Source organism: Meleagris gallopavo, chromosome 5 (genome assembly GCF_905368555.1).
Source record: "Meleagris gallopavo chromosome 5, MGAL_WU_HG_1.1, whole genome shotgun sequence".
In the NCBI taxonomy this organism is placed as follows: Eukaryota; Metazoa; Chordata; class Aves; order Galliformes; family Phasianidae; genus Meleagris; species Meleagris gallopavo.
This window is the reverse complement of record NC_139408.1, coordinates 49,815,110-49,836,239: the sequence shown is the minus strand read 5'-3', so window position 1 is coordinate 49,836,239 and position 21,130 is coordinate 49,815,110. Positions and strand designations below refer to the sequence as shown.

Genomic DNA, 21,130 nt, shown 5'->3' with positions numbered 1-21,130 from the left:
GGAGGAAAATGCTTTATCGGCATTCTTAGAGGAAAATTGCAACTCTTTAATGTTTCGAGTTTAATTTCTTTCAGTGAAAACTTTTAAAAAGAAAAAAGAAAAAAAACCCTTTGTTATAATCCTCATTTTCCAGAACTGAATGAATTTAAACAATGAGGAGTTACTGTCTCTGAAATGAAAGCCACAATGTCAAAGACAAAAGGAAAAAAGGTGTCCTGCTGCAGTGCATGGGATGTTCTGCATCTGTCAGGGCTCCCTGCTGCTGCCAGGGATCACTTGAATTCCCACAAATACTGGATTTGAAGAAAAAAAAAGAAAAACGCTGCCAAAAAACCCACAACTTATTATGTGATTTCATCAATGGTAAGGGTGGTGAGGCATTGGCAAAGATTGCCTAGAGAGGTGCCCCATCCCTGGAGACCAGCCAAGGTCAGGCTGGATGGGGCTCTGAGCACCTGATGGAGCTGTGGGTGTCCCTGTTCTGTGCAGGGGGTTGGAATACGTGGCCTTTAAAAGTACAAGAGTTAGGGTCAGTCTCGTTACGTGGGGAAATCTATACCTGGACTGCAGATTTTCCATGCATGGCACAAGTGAAACACCAGTACAGAGTGATGCCAAGCATCAGGTTCACAGTGCACGGTGCCAAGGCCAGGGTCATTATCTGAGCCTTGGGCTCAGATAATTTCACTTTCAGGGCTGGTGTTGCCCACCAAGCACCACATGCTGTGGATGGCAGGGCCACTCATGGCCACCAAGGGGCTGGTTTCCTCCAGCAGCGTTCCTTGCTATGCACCCATCCCAGTGAGCAGAGTCTCTCAAAAACGAAACAGTGACAGAGCCTCAACCCCCATTTATCCAATCCCTAACACTTGGGTAAGCTGACGTTTTTGGAAAATAATTTGTTTGTTCGGTGCTGACTATCTCTACCTCTTATCTTCTCTGCCACATGACCCTGCTCTCCTTGCAGGAGTATAGGTTTCCAGTAATGTGAGTTCCTGCTGGGCTCTACAAAAGCCTTTCCAGAAAATGCTAAAATTGTGCATCACATTAGGAGGGCTGTGACTGTGTCAGCTGTCACCAGCCGCCACCCAGGGTGAGGGCCACCAGAAACAGCCCAGCAGCAGCAGCAGCAGCAGCAAGGTCTGAGGTGCTGCCCTAGCAGGGCACAGGGGAAGAAGTTGTAGTGAGGTGGTGGTTGTCCTCTTCTCCCAGTTAACAGTGATGGGACAAGAGGTAACACCCTTAAGCTGCAACAGGAGAGGTTCAGGTTGGTTATTAGGTAACATTTTTTCTAAGATAGAGTGGCAGTGAATTGCCACAGGCTGCCCAGGAAGGAGCCGTGGGATAGAGGACAGCAGTGGAACAGCAGCTGTCCAAGGCTCCCTCTGGGCTTTTAGACCAAGACACTGCAGCTTCATCACATCCAATCAGTCTGTTATAGGCATTTAATAGGCTAAATGGTGTAGTACATCTACAGAACATACATTAGTTGAGTATTATGTACAGGTGGCATTTTACAAAATTAGAAAGAACAGAAACAGCAAAATCCAACAATGTCTTACTCCATAAAACTTCCTTTCTGCACTACATGAAATATTCTACAAGCTGGACTAGAAAAATATGACAATGTCTTTTTTTTTTTTTCCTTTTTAGTTTCTACAAAGCTTTTCATCCAGAAAAAAATACAAAACAACAACTGAGTTTATCATAGAGACAACACTTGCACACAGACAAAATAAGTGGACAATCATAGGCCTGCAAGTTGAATAAATAGGGCTTGTTCATATAAAACAAGTTTCTCTCTATCTGATCACCTACTTAAGGGCCTCTGGCCCATGCTCAGAAAAATAAAAGCAGGAGGAGGAGTTTGGCTCTGTGTGATGGTTAAACTGGGGCCACAGAGCTTCAGAGGAAAGCTTAGGTCTGAAGCATCCATTTGCTTCAGTTGAAACACTCAGAGGGAGCAGCAGAAAGAGGAAACAGGAAAGAGGGGAGTGATGGGGATGGAAGAAGGAAATCTGGCATTTCTGCATGGGCTGCAGTGCTGTGTGTGATGAGCAAAAAAAGTAGCATCGTGTGGCTTTTCATCAGGGTGGATGTTGCATTTTGTTGTTTCTTTGGAAAACTTATTTAGGGAAGTGCCATTGACCTCAGGTGGAAATGGGATAAGGGCCATCCAGAACAGGAAGGGAGGGAGCATCTGAAAGCAGATAGAGTGCACATAAAATGAGGGGAAGTGTTCCAAATAAATGGTTTTCCTTTCACAAAGTGAAAAGCAAATCAAATGACACGTCTGTCATCATTCCCCACGGAGCTGGGCAGACGCGGGGTCAAGGAAATCACGCAGCCAAAAATACGTCGTCATCATCACTGCTTTTCCCTAGAGCTCCAGCAAACTCCAGCCAGTGCTAGGGCAGTATTTAAAGGGCACCCTGTGCCCAGGCACAGCAGCCAGACATAGGAGGTGATCCCAAAATCTTCTGCACCTCTGCTGAGGTCTGGCGCACCCACCACCATGAATAATTTTGGGACAGGTTGGGGAAGGATGTCCACACCAGAAAGGCAGAACAAGTTGTTATACAGGTCAAGAGAGCAAAGTTAAACTTCATTATCACATTATACTACACTACACTGCTTATAAAAAGGGTTCTAGATCCCAAACACCCCAAATAACGAGCTATAATTTTGTACATAAATTAATGTTGCTTTGAAGTAAAATAGTCTCTTTCCTTTGTATTAAACATTCATTGCACAGAATTCTTTGTAAGTAAATATATTAAATTTGGTTGCTAAGAAGGTATAAACGTATCTTAGTAATACATCTGGCCAGTAAATTTTATCCATCATCACACAATTGAAAGTTTCCTTTAGAGAAAATTATTACTGGAGAGAAAAATGCACTTGAAAGTCAACTCAGGAGTTAACGCTGGAAGAAATCCTGTTATTTCACTCCACCCACAGCAAGCAGCTTCTTCCGGCTGCAACATTAATTGGAAGTACAGACCCTGTCCAGCCCTGCCGAGACGGAGGCATCCAGCTTCATAGCTCTCAAGACTCTTGTCACTGAAGCAGTCGCACCCTTTAAGAATATACATTATCTCCATCGACACTGTCCAAGGGGTAATGTTTTGGGCCAAAATCGTTACTTCTCCTGGGATGGTGCCCAGCAGGAGGGAGTCTCTGGAAGGTCCCTGTGCAGGAGCAAGCTCACCTCTGTGAAAATGCCCCTCAGATCCATCTCCAGACAGACAGAGACAAAAGGGAGACAAAGAGCATCCGGCGAAGCCCACTATGTGCAGAACTCATCCCACTGTGGGCTGTGGTCTTGGAGATGGCTGTGCGACCAGAGCCGAGGGGCTAGGTCGGGTGAGGGCTCCTCAGGGGCAGGATGGAGGCTGCTGTGCGTCTCACCAGCCTGGCCCTCTTCCACTTTCACTTGTGGCTTGGAGAGAACCTGGCACCAGGTGAAAAGGCTCCACAAAAGAAAGGGGAGGTTGGGGTATGCCATGGAGCTCCCTTCACCCACCCAACCACAGCGTGGCTTGGGTTAAGGAAGGAAGAGCTGAGCCTCTGCATCTATTTTATACACAAAACATACCAAAGGAATAGTTATGACATCTTCTATGAACAAGGTGAAATCCAGCCTAAACAAAAGCAGGAGCCATTCACTGCCTTCGATGGAGAGCACAGCTGGACCTGGTTCCCAAAGAGCACACAAACAGCACAACCCACCCAACCAAATCTACAAACATAACAGCCTCACTCCACGAACACCAGTGACTAGCTATTCCAGTTCATCAATGTACAGCAAGGAAGTGTTTCTGAAACTTCTGAGCCTTACTGAAAAGACAGTAAGCACAAGGCTGGTTCACCTCAATTTGCACAGGTTGGCCAAAGGGAGAGATCTGCCCTGATCTGTGCCCAGGCGCCAGCCTGGAGATCCTGTGTAGCGATGGAGGCTGATCTTACACTCGCGTCTCTATACAAAAATTACAAAATCAAATGGTGACATTATATTACAACTATTGTCCTTAATATCACAGTGCTAGTTTTAAATGGCTAAAAACAATACAGGTTTTAGTATTAAGACACCCCTTCTAGAGAAATGTAACCCCTCGGTCCTGCTGTTGATACCTGAAAGCAGCCTTGCTTAAAAAAGGTAAATCCAATGAAATGTGCTAATTGAAACTAGGAACATTTTTCCTTTTAATCTCAGGTCTATGGTGCATTTCCTAACACGTCCCTTTGTTTCCTATGGACAAACTAAACAAATAATATGAATCTCAGCCTGAAAGTCAAAATGTTGAAAAGAACAGTTCTAAAGCCCATACACTTCCTACCAGGTACTAACTAAATAAAACCCTTGCAAATTTAAATACAGATTAGTTTGACATATCTTCAGAGTGTGTTAGCTTGTCAACAACATTCACAATGAAGTTTCACTTCTGAGGCCATGGAATTCTACTCATCCTTTTCAGTTCTGCTTTCAAGAGTATCTGTGCTGTCTTCCACTTCTGGAGCTGGATGCGCTAAAGTATCTGCAAAGAAATGGTTTGTCAGTATCGATTCCCCACACTGTACAACAGCCTTCATGTGACTCCCTGCTCCATGAAGAAGATGATCTGCTGGGCACTCAGCCTTGAAATTGGTAATTTGTTGTACTTGCAAACTGATAGTTAAACCTGGAGTAATGTACTCTGAGTGCATCACAGCCTGACTTCACAGGGGACTTCAGACCTAGGGATGGGTATTAATGAGATGAGGTGATGACCCTTTTCATTAAAAGCAAGACAGCCACCAAAGTGGGAGGGCTGCCTGCTGTCTAAGTGCTCAAATGTTCGGCCCTGAAGACGTAGCAAGTCCTACTGTCACTGCACAAAAACAACACAGACGCCATCATGCACTTCTGGTCCAAGCCATAGGTCGGGTCCTATTTCTTCTTGAATGATACAACCCTGCGGTTGCCTAGGAATGCCTAGGAATGTTGATTGGTACAGTAGGTGATGTGACACCGCAAAATCAGACCTTGTGTCATTGCCCCTCTGAAAGCATGGGAAGGTGCATCCTGCGCCCCATCCTAGCTGCTGGCTTTGGGCATTTGTGGGGCAAATGCTGTTGCATGGAAATGGAAACTGTCACTCTTTAAGGGGAAATAAGAGCACTGAGATGGAAAAAAAGCCACCAGAACTACACTAACAAGGTCTTATCTTTAGGCATATTTAGCCCACAGTGACCCTATTATCATATCTACATATTTGTGAGCTCCTGTTACACTAATGTACTCCTGGGATACCTTTGAAAGCATGCAGCTGTTAAATACTCTACTTCTAGGCTAAGAGATAGGGAGATAAAGATACGCTATTGAACAGGGTTATTGTTTCCTAGAGTGAACAGCTAATGTGCAGCACACTGCTTGTTGGCCCTGTGACTGGCCAGCACTGAACCCGATGGAAACACCTCAAAAGCCTCAAGGACTTGGTCAGTTCACAGGACTCCCCTCCATGTGCAGGTGTTTCTGTGCACACACTGTTATTTGGTTCTCTGTTGAGCCTGAAACTGCCCTTTTCCTATGGGGAGCAAGGATCAAACTGCTCGTTCAGACCTTCCAGATCCATCTGCTGCTGCTGCTGCTGGACACAGACTCTTTGGTCACCATGAAGACCCTTGTCTTCTGCTGATTTCAGGTCCTCGGGAGGCCAGCGCAGCTCCCCGCTCTCCACCTCACCGGACTCAGTTGGCTCCACCACAATCGATGGCAGTCTCTTGGACAGCTTGGGGTACTTCTCACGTGAGTCTGGGAAAGCCTGGTGAGACACATGGGGACATTCCTGTCAAAGCCTTGCCCAAGGATGTGTATTCAGAGTAAGTGTGATGCATGTTCCATCTTAGCATCCTTTGTACACCAGATGTGCACTTCCATCTACTATGTCCATCAAAAAGCCCCTTTAACCTGGTGCAGAGTGACTTACATGATCCAACATGCACAATAAAAACAGAGACATTGGCAATAAAATTCACTACGTTGCCAAATCCTTGTGTTTCATGGTATGTTTTGTAGGATACAAAGCTCTTTGCTGGAATGCTAAGCTACATGTATGCTGCAGCCCTTCTGGCCTCTGTCCTTTTGCTCTGATGTGATTTATTCACATTTTCGTGCGGTGAGTTTATTAAGAAGACACCGTGCTGCAGAGCTATTTTCTGTAATGTGAAACTATATCTTATGATGCGTTCATGCGAACAGGTAGCCCCAGAAAATCATCTTTACACAGAGGATAGTGCCAGCTATTATTTCATTTGTCACACTGAGTCTACAGGTCAAACATTATGTAGTGATTAGAGCTTGAAGCTGAACAAGGTATTTTTAGTGAAGGATATTATAACACATAAAAGTTGTTTATCTTTTTCAATACAGTTGCTTCATTGTAGTTCGTCAGGGTACCTTGTTTGTGGGTGTTTTTTTTTTTGCTGGAGGCCAGACTGAACCGAAGGAAAACTCACTCCAGGTCCTCCAGGCTATTAACATCACACAAACTTTACTGCTGAATTCTTGTCTCTTGGCTTTTCAATTGTCTATCTTGTGCTAATGGGCTGTAAAGTTCTTCGAGCTGGATTTCCAACCCAAGCTATTCTATGGTTCTATGATTCAATATCCTCCAGGCCATTGCTTGTTAACCGTGGTAGCATAATCCACTGGAGATGTTTGCTACTTGACTTTTGCCACCTCCCTTTATCTTGTGAGCTGTCCTTTCTGAGAGCTCATGCCTCGCTTTTTCCACTTGGCACCAGTGCTGCCATGGGGATGTGAGACTGTGGGAAGGGCCAACTTCCTTCCAACGTGTCTGGGAAGCAGCAAGCATATTTCAGTCTTTGCTGCAATGCCTATATCTGACTGCATGGCTGAAGATGAGGATGGATAGTAATTCTCAACCTCACGCTCCCACTCCCCTGGGTATTGTCATGGGGATTCATCACTGCAAACTACACGAATATGGAAAATTTTATACACTATTGTTAGCCTTGCAAATTGAGACACAATTAAGAAGGACTTCTCTTGTGCAGTTAGACCAAGGGAATCGCTGAAGTTAAACCTCTCTAATGCTTCCCAGAGCTGCACTCACAGGGGTAAAACACATTCTGATCAAGGATATTCTCACAGGCAACTCATGCTGACTATGAGAAAAGATCCCCCTAATTTCTCATTACTCCTCTGGAGCTGTTTATAATTTGGAAGGAAACTTCCATGTCAGCTGTCTTGATCTCAAGGAACTTTTAAGAAGTTGCTACTGTAGCCCATAACCCCTTGCAGGGGGAACGCAAGTCAACAAAATTCCTGCTTTTTCCATCTTTTTGGAGACCTAGCAGATGAAACATACCAGTGAAAAACTATGACTAAATATGATTATTAATGCTGCAACAAAATTTAGGCAAGGCACCTGTATAACCTCAATGCTATTTTCAGTTGTGCTGTTCCATGCGAATCGCATCGTGTTTTTCCCCCAGCACCCTGCATGTACCACGTCCCCCCAGGAATGAGTCAGGAGCAGCAGGAAGCCGCGCTGTGTTTTTCTGCGGAAGCTGGAGCACGCAGCGAGTGGGCAGGAGCAGCAGGAAGAGAAGGACGGCTCTCCTGGCCAGAGGGCTTGGAAGGTGCTGGAACAAACCAAGCTCTCCCGCTGAGTCACTGGCTTTGTGTTGCCTCTCATTTCATTTTACTTTCTTGTCTCTGTTGGACATCACTAAGCTGTGGATAGGACTCTAACCTACAACAGTTTTCACCCAGAGTAGTTAGCTGAGTTTAGCACTGACTTTGCTCACAGCAATACATCTTGTGCTGCAAAGCAACCCACGCCTACCAAGTTTATGGGATTTATCCCCGAGCAGTGGCACCCTGAGTCAGGAGCACACCCAGAGTGAACATCAGGACACTTTGCAGTTTTTCCAACCGTACCTGGCTGGAAGGGCCCCCTTCCTCCTCAGGAGACTGACTGAGAGCAAATTCCTCCATCACCGGTTCCCGTGTGTTCATCACCTCTGTCATGCTGCAAAGATCAGAACAGAATTGGAAAACTCAGCTCTCTGCTTAGCCCTATGGCTAATACAACAGCAAACATATTGTTCTATTAATTACATTACAGACTGTCCTTTCTAAGCAGATCCTGAAGTATTTCCTTGCCTGTGCTTCCTCTCTTGGGCATGTGTGCCTGGGGTTGTGGTCCCCACAGTGTGACAGTATGGTTGCATCACTAAGCCTTGGCTTAATCTGCTGCATTTTTATCCTAAAAAAGTGCAAACCAAAGGTTCAATATAGAGCTTGAATTAAATTTTCATTGTGATTCTTTGTGAAGTCTTTAATAATTGCCCTTCCCAGTTGTCTCCTCCACTTCTTTACAAGCCATCACTTCTTTTTAAATGGTTAATTCCAGACACACCAGCTCTACTGGTGTGTAAGGACCAGATTTGCCATAGCCTTTATTTCCCTGAACACTCAGAGAAGTGTTGAGTGGGATTTTCAAATGCATCAGGGAAGGTTCGGCACCTAAATCTCATTTCAATCGAGGACTTAGGAACCTAAGCTGCTTATGTTCCCATTAGCCACTCCCTGTACTGTTTGGCACCCAGGGCATGCACCCAGCATGTGCCACGCACTGCCCAGGCTGTGGCATGCAGGACGTGGGCATCACCACCTGCCACACAGCAGCTCCCATTAAGCACGACTAAACGCTGCCATTAATTCTGGTCCTGCTTTGCACACAAAAGCCTCTTTTGTCAAGACTTCTCCTACTGAGAAATGCAAACTAAAACATCTCAAGGATAGCTTGTTGCAGGCTTACATTACCAATTACCCCACAAAACTAAATTTTACAGCATCTGCTATTACTAAAAAACCCATCACAAGGACTTTAATTAGCCATAGCACGGAGCAGCTTGATAGCACAGAGACTGTCACTCCACTGCATCGTAACTAAGAAAGAGCATCGCAGACCCAGGAGACACTTCAGCTGAGCTGTGTGCCATGGGCTGACCCTGTAGGCATCCAAGTTATAGAAAATTTAGAGAAAGCCCTGAAAAGCCAGTCTTGGACTCAGCCAACACCAAATCAAGCAATATGTTTCCTGCTACATGCACACAATGGGAGAGCAGAACAGGGCTACTAACTTCAGGAAGAGGACAGACCAGCCATTTCCCTGACCGTCCTCCAGCCTAAACCATCCTTTCCAGGGTTTGGTGCCTCATTCCCTCTCATCCCATATACCAAGGAAAGAGACTGGGATGCGAAAGTGCTTGTGTGCCTGGAAATCATCTCAGAAGCTCTGTGGCTTTATGAAGACTTGGGCTTGGCCACCACATGGAAGACACGTCCCACCTCTGCCTGGGAGGTCAGTCCCCGCCAGCCAGCAGCAGGTTTCTGCCCACAGCTTGCTTGTTTATTTTATCAGCATTTCAACATGTACCAAGTCTGTAAATCACTTCTACATCCTTGTTCCACAAGACATCAAACATATACATCTACATAAGCACTTTCAAATGTGTAATGTGAGCCTCAAAGATGTTGTTAAGACTCATGAAATTCTATTATTGAATAATAATGAGCTCTGTGCTTCCTGAAGACCACATTACACCCTGCAGATTTTTTCTAAATGATAAAGACAAATGGTTCTGGCTGGGAAAATGGTGACAGTCCTGCCAGTGTTATAGCAGATGCCTCCATGAATCAGCTCCCAAGCTGCTGAAGCCCAGGCCATTTGAGAAATCTGTGCAACTTAAGGGATTGATTGAATAGGATGGCAGAAGTGATTGTACTTGATGCATTTCAGAAAAGAACAGGGGGGCATGCAATTGGCAGAGGAATTGGGCTTTAGCTGGAACAGATTAATTGTTCTCAGTCTCCACTCAGAAGCACTAAAGGAAATCAGAAGAATTCTATAGGGGCTGGAAAAGTAGCAGTGGTCCTAACAACCTTAATCAGGTATTTAACTCTAAAAGCAACCAGAAAGAAAACAGTTGTGAAAGCAGCTGCAGATCAGTTCATCTAAAACTTTGAAATCACTGTAGGACATCACCAAATTGTTTACAAAGAGACAGAATTTGAATAAGGCAGATGGGTGCTGCTTAGGGCTTTTTTAACTGCAGTATGATTTATGTGCAGGAGAAATTTTACCTCTCAGACAGTTTTGATGAAAAAATATTGAGCTACTTTTCCTGCTGCTTTTATGTGAGAAATGCTAACATACAGCACGAAAGTGGCTGATAGCAGCAAATGGTTATAAGAACTGCATTTCCTTCAAAGTGAGTCTCGCATTTATGTTATGTATGGTAGGTGCTGATATCACCAATGACATACAGTAGCCATAGTGATGCAAAACAAGGCAATAAATAGCATTTACAAACAAAGAATAAATTCTCTTCTGATGGATGAGTCACCTATTCTGAACCTTAAAATTCTTCTAGCAGTGAATTAAGAGATGCATTTACTTCCCCTAGGTTTAATTAAGCTTAAATATACCAATTATGAAAAAAAAAAAAAAAAAGAGCAAAATCTATTCTTGCTTTTCAGTGACAACTACAGTCAGAGATGATTATCCTAAATGCAACTGCTACAGTGGCAGGAGCATGCTATCTTGATCTGTTTCCAGGGGCATGGAGCAAACAAACAGCCCACTCTCTGCTGTTTGTGCTTGCACTAAGAAGGTCAGTAACATGCAGAGCAATATATAGGTTGACAAGTGCTAAACCACTGACTGCGAGAAACAATGCACACATTCTTATTTTGGTTTCTGAACAGAGTGCAAAACTGACCTGTGAAATTCCTGGTTGCAAAACTGTACTTGAAGGAAGACCCATTTCAGTGCTCAAAACTGTGCAGCACTTAGGTGGATACGGAAAACAGGTGGGCTGCATGACGCAGGCAAAGATTTCTTTATGACGTGGGGCAAAACCACCTCTTCTCTGAAGCAGGGATCAGAGAACCGAGCAACTATGTTCTTCTACCCTAAGCTATCCCAAGCCATCATGTCCTGAATTTTTGAATGGAGCATTTGAAGCCCTTTCAGCTCCTCTGGCAGTTTGTATGCCTGTCAGACTTTTCAGGGATAGAAACGATCTGTAAGCTTGTGCTGACAGCAGACAAGTTCCTTCGGGCAGCTGGACTGCACATGCATTTTGCAGCACAACCAGCAAGAGCCTTACAGCCCACACTTCCAGCCCTGCATGGCTGGTGGGCTTCACGGCCATGTGCTGTGTGCTCCAGCCTGGAGATGTTCAGAAGTGCACCAAACTGGGCCCAGTCCTGTGCTCATGGTGTCCAGTCAGAACATGAGACTCAGAAGGGACAAATGGAAGTATGGGGCTGTGACAGAAGAAAGCACATTACCTTCAATCACATAAATGGGCGTCGTTTCTGAAAAGTCCTGCAGGTGTTCACTCCTGCTGACAAAGTGCTGTGCAGGCTCTGTCAAATCCTAGAAGTGCCTGAAAGAGACAACACAACAGTCAGAATGCAACCACAACAAAGCCAGCAGCATCCAGGAGGAAGACCACGGTAAGCTTGCTGCTTCAAAAGGAGGCAGAGAAATTCCTGCTTTGGAGCTCTGGGTAATTTTCTACACCAAATGGGAAGTGATCTCACTTAGGATGGAGCTCAAAGCATATGATGTGGATTACCCAGTGTGAAATATCTTACAGTATGTTCTTTTTTGATGATAAACCTTATTCCTTAGTGTAAGCTACATAAAAACTGGTGAAATGGGAAACACAGCAATTCTTTCATCAAACCATAGAATGGCTTGGGTTGTAAGGGACCTCAATAATCATCACATTTCAACCCCCCTGCCACAGACAGGGCTGCCATTCATGCAGGAATTTTCAAGATATTTGGAAAAATAGAAAATAAAGATGTATCCCCTTGTTTGGCAGGTTTTGCATGCTTAGTGAGACATAGTTCAAGACATGAAAGTACAAGATTCGTGCTCTTGAATCAATTGCTCAACATTCAAAGAGGAAAAATAAGCTGGGAGGAGGTTAACTGAGTTACACTGCTGCATATTTCCTACAAATGTTGTGGGAGAAGGGATTTTTGCAAAGGTCTTCTCCAAACTGAAGATAATACTTTCAGTGGTATCAGGGTGGGGAGCCTGCTGAGCAGAGGTGAGGATCCCACCATTTCAAAGACTTATTCACCAATTTCTTATGACTTCCCTGTCAGAAAGTCTTAGCTGAGGAGCTTGAGGAGGTACAGTGCTGAAATATAGTCAGTATCTGGGCCAAAGATGATTTTCTGAGAAATTTGTTTTGCTCAACAGCTTGCCAAATATATATTCATGCCAGCCACAGCTATTTCCTTGGATGGGAAAAAGGTGTTTTCAGTGAAGTGAATGGCACTAGTGTATATATTTTATATTCTTCAGTGGTTTGGATACCAGCCCAAGTGATTAAACAAATCTACCTGCTCTGGAGGCCTTCCCACCACGATTTATAACACTGGATTAGCCACACACTGGGTTTTTTGTTGGTTTTTGGTTTTCTTTTCAAGAACAGTGAAAGACTGTCCATCGCACTCTGGAATTTCTCTCCATGCCACAGGCCATGCGTACTGCAAATTGGAGAAGCAGAAAATCACATCTCCTTCCCCAGAATCCAATTCAGGAGGGTTTCATTCTTGTCTGGCAATTTTCCTTCTCCCCCAGTGATCAAACCAACTCCAGAGAGGCTGGTGTTTTTTCCCTTAAAAATTCATGACTACACTCAGACCTTGTCTCTTGTATGGAAACCAAAGAGCATCCAATACCATGTCATCCAATACTCTGGGAAGAAGATTTTTATCCCACTACCCATTACAAAACAGCTGCTTTTAAACCCATGAAAATTCAGCAAGTACTCATGTACCTTAAATCTCTCCTTCGGGGAAGATTAGATGTCATAAGAACAGTTACTACATTGAGTCACCTCTCGGTGAAAGACAAAATGGCATAAGAGGGAATGAACTGGGCACCAGCTGGAAACCAAGCCAACCCAGCTGCCAGTTAGGTGGTTGTCTGAGTTTTGTCATAAGAGGATCAATGCAGGATGGAATGACCTAAAACAACGCTTTTTGCTTTGCCAGCCTCAGTAAGGACTTTAGGGTAGAATCGAACCAAGACCAATCCCTCTCTGCAGCTGTGGGGAACTCAGTGCCATGAGGCCTGCAAGGAGAGGGGACCGCAGCCCCTGAGGCTCAGCTACTGAAAGCTGTAATGAAAATAAAGCCACCTGAGCACCGCAGAGTGGAGGAAGCCCCTTCCTGCAGCCACACAGCTGTATTTCAAAACAGAATCATTTCTTCCCAATCAGTATTCTTGGAGAGTTCAGTGTTGAGCAGTGTATGAAACTACCAGAATGCATTTATTCTCTGAAGAGTAAATACTCACTTTATCTACCTAATACATGTGATTATCTTCTTTGGCTGACCCAGAGGAAACATTAACTAATACCCTTCCTTCTACGATGCTGCTTAATCTTTTAAAAACCAGCCATGGCTATTGAGGCCATGAGATGAGCCTTTACGCAGTAGAAATTGCCAGGAAACATCTCCAGCAAAGCCTTGCTCTGTTTACCTCTTCTTACAGCTTTTCTACCATCTCCACCTTTGTTGCTTTTCTGATCGCTCCAGCCCTGTCTGCTTGGTACTTTCCAGTACAGAGCTATTGGGCTGGGGACTATTCCAATGAGCTGGTCTGCTTAGGAGCAGGGCACCAAGCATGAGGAGATAGAGCTACAGTAACAACAGTAGAGATGGTTCCACCCGAAAGACCAAGGAAATACCTCCGCATTGTCCTCTGCACCTGGATCAATGGCCCTCCTCCTGCCACTACATAGAAAAAGATAGATTTCCACAAAAAATTTCAGGTTGCATATTAGGAAAAACTTCTCAGAATGAGTGGCAATGCGCTGGCACAGCTGCCCAGGGAGGTGGGGGAGTCACTGTCCCTGGAGTTGTTCAAGAACCGTGGAGATGTGGCACCAAGGGATGTGGTCAGTGGGCATGGTGGGGATGGGCTGGGGTTGGACTGAGTGATCATAGAGATCTTTTCCAATCTTAATGATACTATGATTCTATAGTTCTATGAAAACAATGGGCATTGAATGGTGCCCTCCAGACTTCTCTCTCACTTTGGGGCGTTTGGAGCTCCTACACCAGGAAGATGTGGTTTGTCTCAGAGGGGTGGTCTCATCTTCCATGTAAGGACAGCCAGGAGCATAAGCAGGATTTGGAACAGGTCTGTAGGAAGCCCAGCCCAGCTTATCCTCACTGGCAGCCTTCTGTACATGACTCACAGAAGTGGATGCCTTTCCTTGGGATAAATGCACTATGAATTGCAAAGTAAGTATTTTTAAGGTGAACGTGCTTTGTCAGCAAGACAGAAAGAAGAACTGGTCACAGTTCTAGTGGCACAGAGCTCCCCGGATGGGAGCAGCACCTCTGACACCAGGTCTCTTGTGTCTAGAGGCAATCCCAACTCGTTCCCCAGCCACCTCAGTGCTACAACTAGGCAAAGCAGAGCTCAGGCACCATGGCCATGGCAGCAACAGGCAGGGCTGGGGCGAGATCAGCAGCTGCAGCAGGACAGCCTCCTCCCTCCCCACTTCCCGAGTAAGTCATTCCCCATGGAGCACAGATGGAAATATTATGATAACAGCCTAACAATGTCGCATTGAAGGTTCACCTTGTAACACAAATAAGTGTAGATAGGCAGCAGAAATTGGCCTTGAAACACTGATCTGTGTGCAAAGGTATCATTTCTCCCCTTCCTATTACAATGGGGCGATCCCAGGGGGTTTTCCAGCCCCATGCTTAAATTGTGAGCACTGGAATCTTGGAGCTTGCCCATACATCAAACAAACAAGAACCTCAGCCCTGGCTTTCCCACCCCCCTCAACCTCACCTCCTTACAGATATGGGTAAATGGAAACTTTTCTCCATTCAAGGAGCCTAATCTTCATGTGTACTACAAAAAGAAAATAAATCCCTCTTCTTGATTACAAGGAGAATTGGAACAGGCCAAAGGACTGTGTTGAGAAAGAGATGCAAGGATCCACTTCTTGATTTTTGCAAACCAGAAAATTTTGACAAACTACAGTGAGCTCTGCTCAGCAATTCCCAACAAACAGGAGCTTTCTCCACCTAGAAGAAGAATGGATGCCTTATTTGGGCCACTGTGCTGCAGCAGATTGGGCTGTCAACTCAGTCAAGGTGGGTGTGTGGGCAATGTAGGACAGATCTACAGCTGTAGTGGGTGAAGGCATTGAAGGGACTGCTCATATTGTACCAGAAGGTGCATGTCCCTGCAAGAAAATGTCAGCATTTTCTAGGGCCAGGAGTTTCTATTCCCTGGCCTCTTTTCCCAGGTAGCTGGCAACAGGATGAGAAGCCTTAAGTTGTGCCAGGGGAGATTCAGGTTGGATATTAGGAAAATTATTTTCTTGGAAATAGTGCCAATACATTGGCACAGAATGCACAGGAAAATGCTGGACTTACTGTCCCTGGAGGAGGTCAAGAAATGGTTGGATGTCACACTGAGTGACACAGTCTAGAGCAGTCACAGGCATGGACTTATGGTTGGACTAGATGATCTTACTGGTCTTTCCAAACTTGGTGATTCTACGATTCTATGACTCTGTGGACCCAGTTTTTGTATGCTTTTGTCTAACATTCTACAAGGATGGTGCTGTGGCTCGGTCCCTGTAGCACTTCAGGCCACATGGGTGAGTGCCTACTGAGCTCACAGATGAGAACTTGGCTTCTTACTGGATGTATTTTATGGAGTGTTGGGGGGTCCATGGGACTTGAGAAATGTAAATTACAGCATGGGCCACTGAAGATAAATGCGCGTGTGTATGAACTCCTATTTAAACCTCCCACTTCTTTTTGGATGCAAATCTCTTTCCTAAGCAACTGAGAGAAGTGTGATATGTGTCAGAGTCTGGAGATTAGAGATCTGTTCTGTTCCTTGTTTCAGAAGCTCTTGTCTTCGGCTGCCCACGCAGTACTTGAGTTCTGCTCTCTGCAGGCCAAAGCTGCCTGCCTCTCCTTGGCACCACGAGCTCCAAGGAGATGTCGATCTCCCTCAGGAAGCAGCAAGATGAAATGACTCTCAATGTGGAGGAGCCGACATTTCAGCATGAGACACAGCACGGAGTTGGGGAGAGCAAAAAGGGGTGGGAGGTTGCTATTTCCAGACCTCTCTGCCTCCCTCTAGTTTCGCTGAAAGCAGTAGTTTTACTGTTCCTGCTCCAGAAAAGCTGCTGGGGTAAATATCACTCTGGGGAATTTCTCAAACACTCATCTGTGGACTCAACACTGGAAAACATAGGCTTGCAAAGAGCTTGGTGCTGGTGAATCCCTCCAGCTCAACCTCCTCAGCTTCCCTGGCAGCACAGTGAGGCTGAGGCTGACCTTCCACATCCCTAGCTCTGGAGCACTGCAACTGCACACAAACCTCAGCCTTAGGTTTGTTGGAGTTGCTGAAGTTCCACAGGCCCTGCTTGCAAAGAAGGGCTACACTGATAAATGACCAGAAAAGAAGGAAAAAGAACTAAATGAGGAGCACAATGACCACATTTTCATAGTTGCGTGGTTTGGGAGTGACTCAAAGCTTTAAGCAAATGATGATTGCAACGCAGCTAGTAATGACTGCTTCTTTGGTGCCTTTCCCTTTCTTTCTTTCTTTTTCTTCTTTTCTTTTTTTCTTTTTCTTTCTTTCTTTTCCTTTTTTCTTTTTCTTTCTTTTTTCTTCTTCTTTTTCCTTTTTCTTCTTTCCTTTTCATTCTTCTTCCTTTTCCCTCTTTCCCTTTCTGTTTTCCCTTTCTCCAACTCTCTCAGCACCCAACTACCTGAGCTTCACAGCAGAAGATGCTCCCAGGAAGAGGCCCAGCAGCAGAGGGGAGCAGGGCTGCCAGCCACGCTGCAGGGCCAGGGCAGAGGAGCAGGCAGCCAGGGAGCATGTGTGGAGCAGCAGAGGGAGGGAGGAAGCAGCAGAGCAGATGGGAAGAATGACTAAGCAAGCTCCTCCGAATGCTTGTAGACCTTGGTATCATGGAAATCTCCACAGAGTCCTCATGAAGCGTGTGCCAAGAGAAAGTTTGGATTTCTTTCTCAACACTGGATTCGGCAGCTGATTGATGTGAAAGGACCTCATTAAGAAAACAGCCCCATTAAAATTAGAGATAAGCTGCTAAATGGTTTTAGGGGTATCTCCTCTGGTACTTGTTGTGCAAATACTGTGTCACTGAGAACACACTTTGGAGATCAGAAATGCCAGTGCCAAGCAGTGTTACTGAGCTCTGCTCATGCAAGTGAACCTTGAATTGGCTTCAATTTTTCCAAACAACTTTATGAACCTAACACCTTACAAATAAGTACAGCATTCTTTCTAAGTCAGAGCAACCATTTCTAAAAGGAATCATAGAGTCATGGAATGGTTTGGGTTGGAAAGGACCTTAATGTCCACCCAGTTCCAACCTCCTGCCGTGGGCTGGCTGCCACCCAGCAGATCAGAGCCCAGGGCCCCATCCAGCCCAGCCCACAGGGATGAGGCATCACTGAAAGGTCTCAAAAAGAAATGTCATGGAATCATAGAATTGTTTGAGTTGGAAGGGATCCTTAGAGGTCATCTACTCCAACCCCCGTGCACTTGTTTCTGTTTCTCTGGAATATGGTGATTCTTCTGTCCCTGATATTCCTCCCTTTATAGTGCCTGTGGGATTGTAACTGATGAAAATCAGCTTCCTTCTGCTATTCCTTAAGTATGAGGACTGCTCCAAATGAAACGCCTCCTATTTTATTAGTTGGCCCACTATATCAGAAGCAGATGTTGGTGATATGGCAGTAGAGGTTGAACCTTCCCATCAGTATTCCACTACTTTTGAAGTGATCTACATCTTTCTGGATGGCTCAGAATTCATGCTACAGAAGATGAGTGGGGAAAAAAAGTGTCTTAAAATATCAACTCAGAGCAGGTGATTGTTGGGTGGAAACATCCTGGGAAATGGGATGCAAAATGCAAGTGTCTTTCTGGCAGAGTGAAAGACTGCTCTGGCCTATTGGTCTGTCACTGCTAGGTAGCAGGATAGGGCAAGAGGTTAGGTAGATAGAATAGCATTTACTTAAAAGACAAACTAATTACTTCCTTGTAAGTTCGAGGAAAACAGAATATGGTGTTAATAGTATTGTGATGTGATGCAATATTGAGATAAGTTTGAATTCAGTACAGCCAAAGCAGCAAAGGTGTTAAAAGCTGTTGGGAAAATAAACTAACACATAAAAAAAAGCTTACAAGCCCACACCACCACCACAATAACAAAACCACACACACTCCTAAGCGAAAAAATGCAATGAAAAGACTTGTAATGTCCCTTACTGGTGATTAGCAGCACAACCACAGGTGTCACAGCCCCGCAGCTCAATGCCAGCAATGCAACTATTTTTCCCTAGGAATTAAAACTCTCTAACCATTATTGAATTTCCAAAGTACGGGAAGTTGCCCCAGGCTGAGAAGGAAGACAGGAGAACACTGTGTGCTATCGCTGTAGGGTTGGGCATGACGGAAGGCAAGAACAAAACCTAGATAAAAATGAATTATTTTTTAAAGTGCAGTATTATTTCTTTGAATTAATCCTTACATTGAAAGCATATGTGCGTTAGTAGGGCTATGTGTCCCTCTGCAAGGTGATGCTCTCTCCTAAGTGTGAAGAAGAGGCGATCCCGGCGCCTAAGAACTTGCAACCAAAGAGGGACAAAAGGCTGGAACAAGGGATGTCGAGTTAAGATTTTGAGGACCTGTTTGTTACACTCAGCCTTTTCATTCTACCTGAGTTGTTACTAGTTGGTGGTTTTCCTGGGGCTTGCAATAAAGTCTTCCTTTGAAGAAGGAAAATGCAGGAAAGTGATTCATGCACAGCTTTTTCCAGAGAGCACAGATGTCTGAGGAGCGAAGGGAAGGGCACAGCTGTGAGATGACACAGGGATCCTTGACATCCCCACATGGCTCCTCCTGGGGACAGGCCATGGGATCTTCCTTGCAGCCAGGCTGCCCTGACCGACCACCCCAAACCAGGCAGCTGTGGGTAAATGGCCCCACAGATGGGGACATCGTTTTGGAAATGGAACGATGTCAGCCTGTGACACTGTGGGTCTGACACCTGATCTGTGCAAAAGCCTGTTGCTTGGTACAAAGAGATCATTGTGAGGAGGGAGGGAAAATTGTGACTATATTTGCACATTCATTTCTCCTGGTAAAGTAATGTAGCAGAGACGTTGGAGGAAATTCCACATGATTGACAAATTGTCAGGCTGGATCGAGAAAGCAAAGAAATGGGGTTGAGTCGCTCCCTGTTTGCTTGTTTTCTCTCTGCAATCATTATGCTGACCCTGAAAACGTGTTCTTTAAATGGAATATTAATTACCAAAACCCTGAGCTGTGTGCTGGAGTCTTTTCTGGACACCAAATTTGTTGCTCATTAAATCTAAGAGATGGAAAACAGTGCCTTGGGACGGATGGTGTGTGGGCAGATCTCTCCACTTCACCTTCAGCTCCAGGCTGCCCCTAAGGAGGCACTGTGCTTGGGACTGGGTGCGGGAGCACAAACTTCTGAGTTCTTCAGTTCGATGTGAACCTACAGCCAGGAGAGCTCTCTCTGCTATCGGGCTGCGTTGTGGTCCGGAAAGGACTAATGGAAGCAAACGTCTCTGCATTGCTTATTGTGGTTGGAGGGGTTAACGCTGTGTGCAGCCCAGCCCGACTCCACTCCGAGCCTGCAGCCGTGTTCAGAAACCGACAAACACATCTCTGTCCCAGATGAACCGCGAATTTTTGTGGTACGCTCATTTGGCAGCAGGAAAACATTCACACCCCTCGCTCGGAGAGCAACATAGTCCTCATTTACCGAGGAAAGGGGCTCTTTCTTTCCGTACAAGTAACCAAATGTGTGGGGCGTTCACCACCTGATGGATAAAGCAAGATTCCAGGGATCTTTCCCCCTGCTCAGCGAGCAAAGCATCGTTGTCCTAAACATGCATTTCGGTACCCGTTTTCTTGCCTCGAAAAACCCCGAAATAAAGGAACAGCTGAAGCGAACGCAGAGCAACAACTCCCTCCGTGCCACTCATTCATCGGGATTCCTTCACACAGCCTTTCCTCACGCCAAACAAGTTTTGCTTTAGAGGAGAGCCCATTCTTTAGCCGGCCACCCTTAACACCCTTCACTAAACAAATAAGCATGCGGGAAAAATAATACTAACAACAATAATAGAAGAAGAAGGAAAGCGACGCAAAGCCGCCCTTTCTGCATCCCGCCGTTCCCTCCGCGGGGACGCGGCGCTCCGTACCCGAGCACCGCCCGAGCGCTGTGATCCCCGGCGCTCCGCAGGCTCCGCTCTCCCCGCACCAAGCGCTGCCCGGAGCTCCCCGGGTGCAGCGCTCCGCCACCCGCACCCACCCCTACCCCGTCCCGGCTCACCGGCGCGGAGCGAAGCAGCGAAGCGAGGCGAGCGAGGCGAGGCGAGGCCGGCAGCCGCCCGCCGCCCATGCACGGCGGCAGAGGGGGAGCCGGCAGCTCCGTCAGCGCGCCCGCATCCTCCCGTCCGGCCGCTGGCACCGCGGCACCTCCCCGCCCGCGGACCGGCCCCGCTGCCGGCGTGGGGAAACCACTCCCCCGGCAGCGCCGGCAGGGCGGGGAGCGGCCACCCCCGGCTCCCCCCATCCCGCCGTCCGGCACCTCCCGCGGAGCCGCGTGGGTTCGCCCGGTGCCGGTACCAAGCGCAGGGAGCGGGGGGTCCTCCCGCCCCATCCGCTGCTGAGAAAATGTTGAATGCACGAGGGGCAAAGTTTCTCTTCGATCTTTTTTTTTTTTTTTTTTTTTTTTTTTTTTTTTTAGCAGGGAGGGATGTGTGCCTTTCCCCCCTCACCGTCCTGTCCATAGGTGCCCCTAGGGCTGTGGCAGGGGCTCTCTCCTGCAATCAGTCTTCACAGAGGGGTGGCTAGGGACATTTGCAGCCCCTCTTGTATCTGTGGGGCAGGCAGAGAACAAGGGCGGTGCGGTGAGAATGGGCGCTGCGGAGCAGTGGTGGGATGAAGACCTGGAAAAGCATCCTGCTGGG

The 21,130-nt window shown here is 46.2% G+C and overlaps 1 protein-coding gene and 1 long non-coding RNA gene across 3 annotated transcripts in view; one reads left to right on the top strand and one right to left on the bottom strand.

Annotated features, from left to right (window-relative positions):
* LOC109367889 (uncharacterized) overlaps positions 1–8,321 on the top strand; it is a 71,629-nt gene extending 63,308 nt beyond the window's left edge. For both annotated transcript variants that reach the window (XR_014883763.1, XR_014883764.1), the window contains 2 exons: positions 5,685–5,862; positions 7,501–8,321. This is a non-coding gene — a long non-coding RNA (uncharacterized LOC109367889). The remainder of the gene's footprint in view (positions 1–5,684; positions 5,863–7,500) is intronic.
* On the bottom strand, positions 1,428–20,689 carry LBHD2 (LBH domain containing 2). The gene is made up of 5 exons (XM_085225673.1): positions 20,491–20,689; positions 11,372–11,469; positions 7,949–8,039; positions 5,603–5,804; positions 1,428–4,538 (listed from the first exon to the last, which is right to left on the bottom strand). The coding sequence occupies exons 3-5, from the start codon at positions 8,036–8,038 to the stop codon at positions 4,462–4,464; spliced, it is 369 nt and encodes a 122-aa protein (XP_085081799.1). The 5' UTR covers position 8,039; positions 11,372–11,469; positions 20,491–20,689; the 3' UTR covers positions 1,428–4,461.
* Between the last annotated feature and the right edge of the window lie 441 nt (positions 20,690–21,130).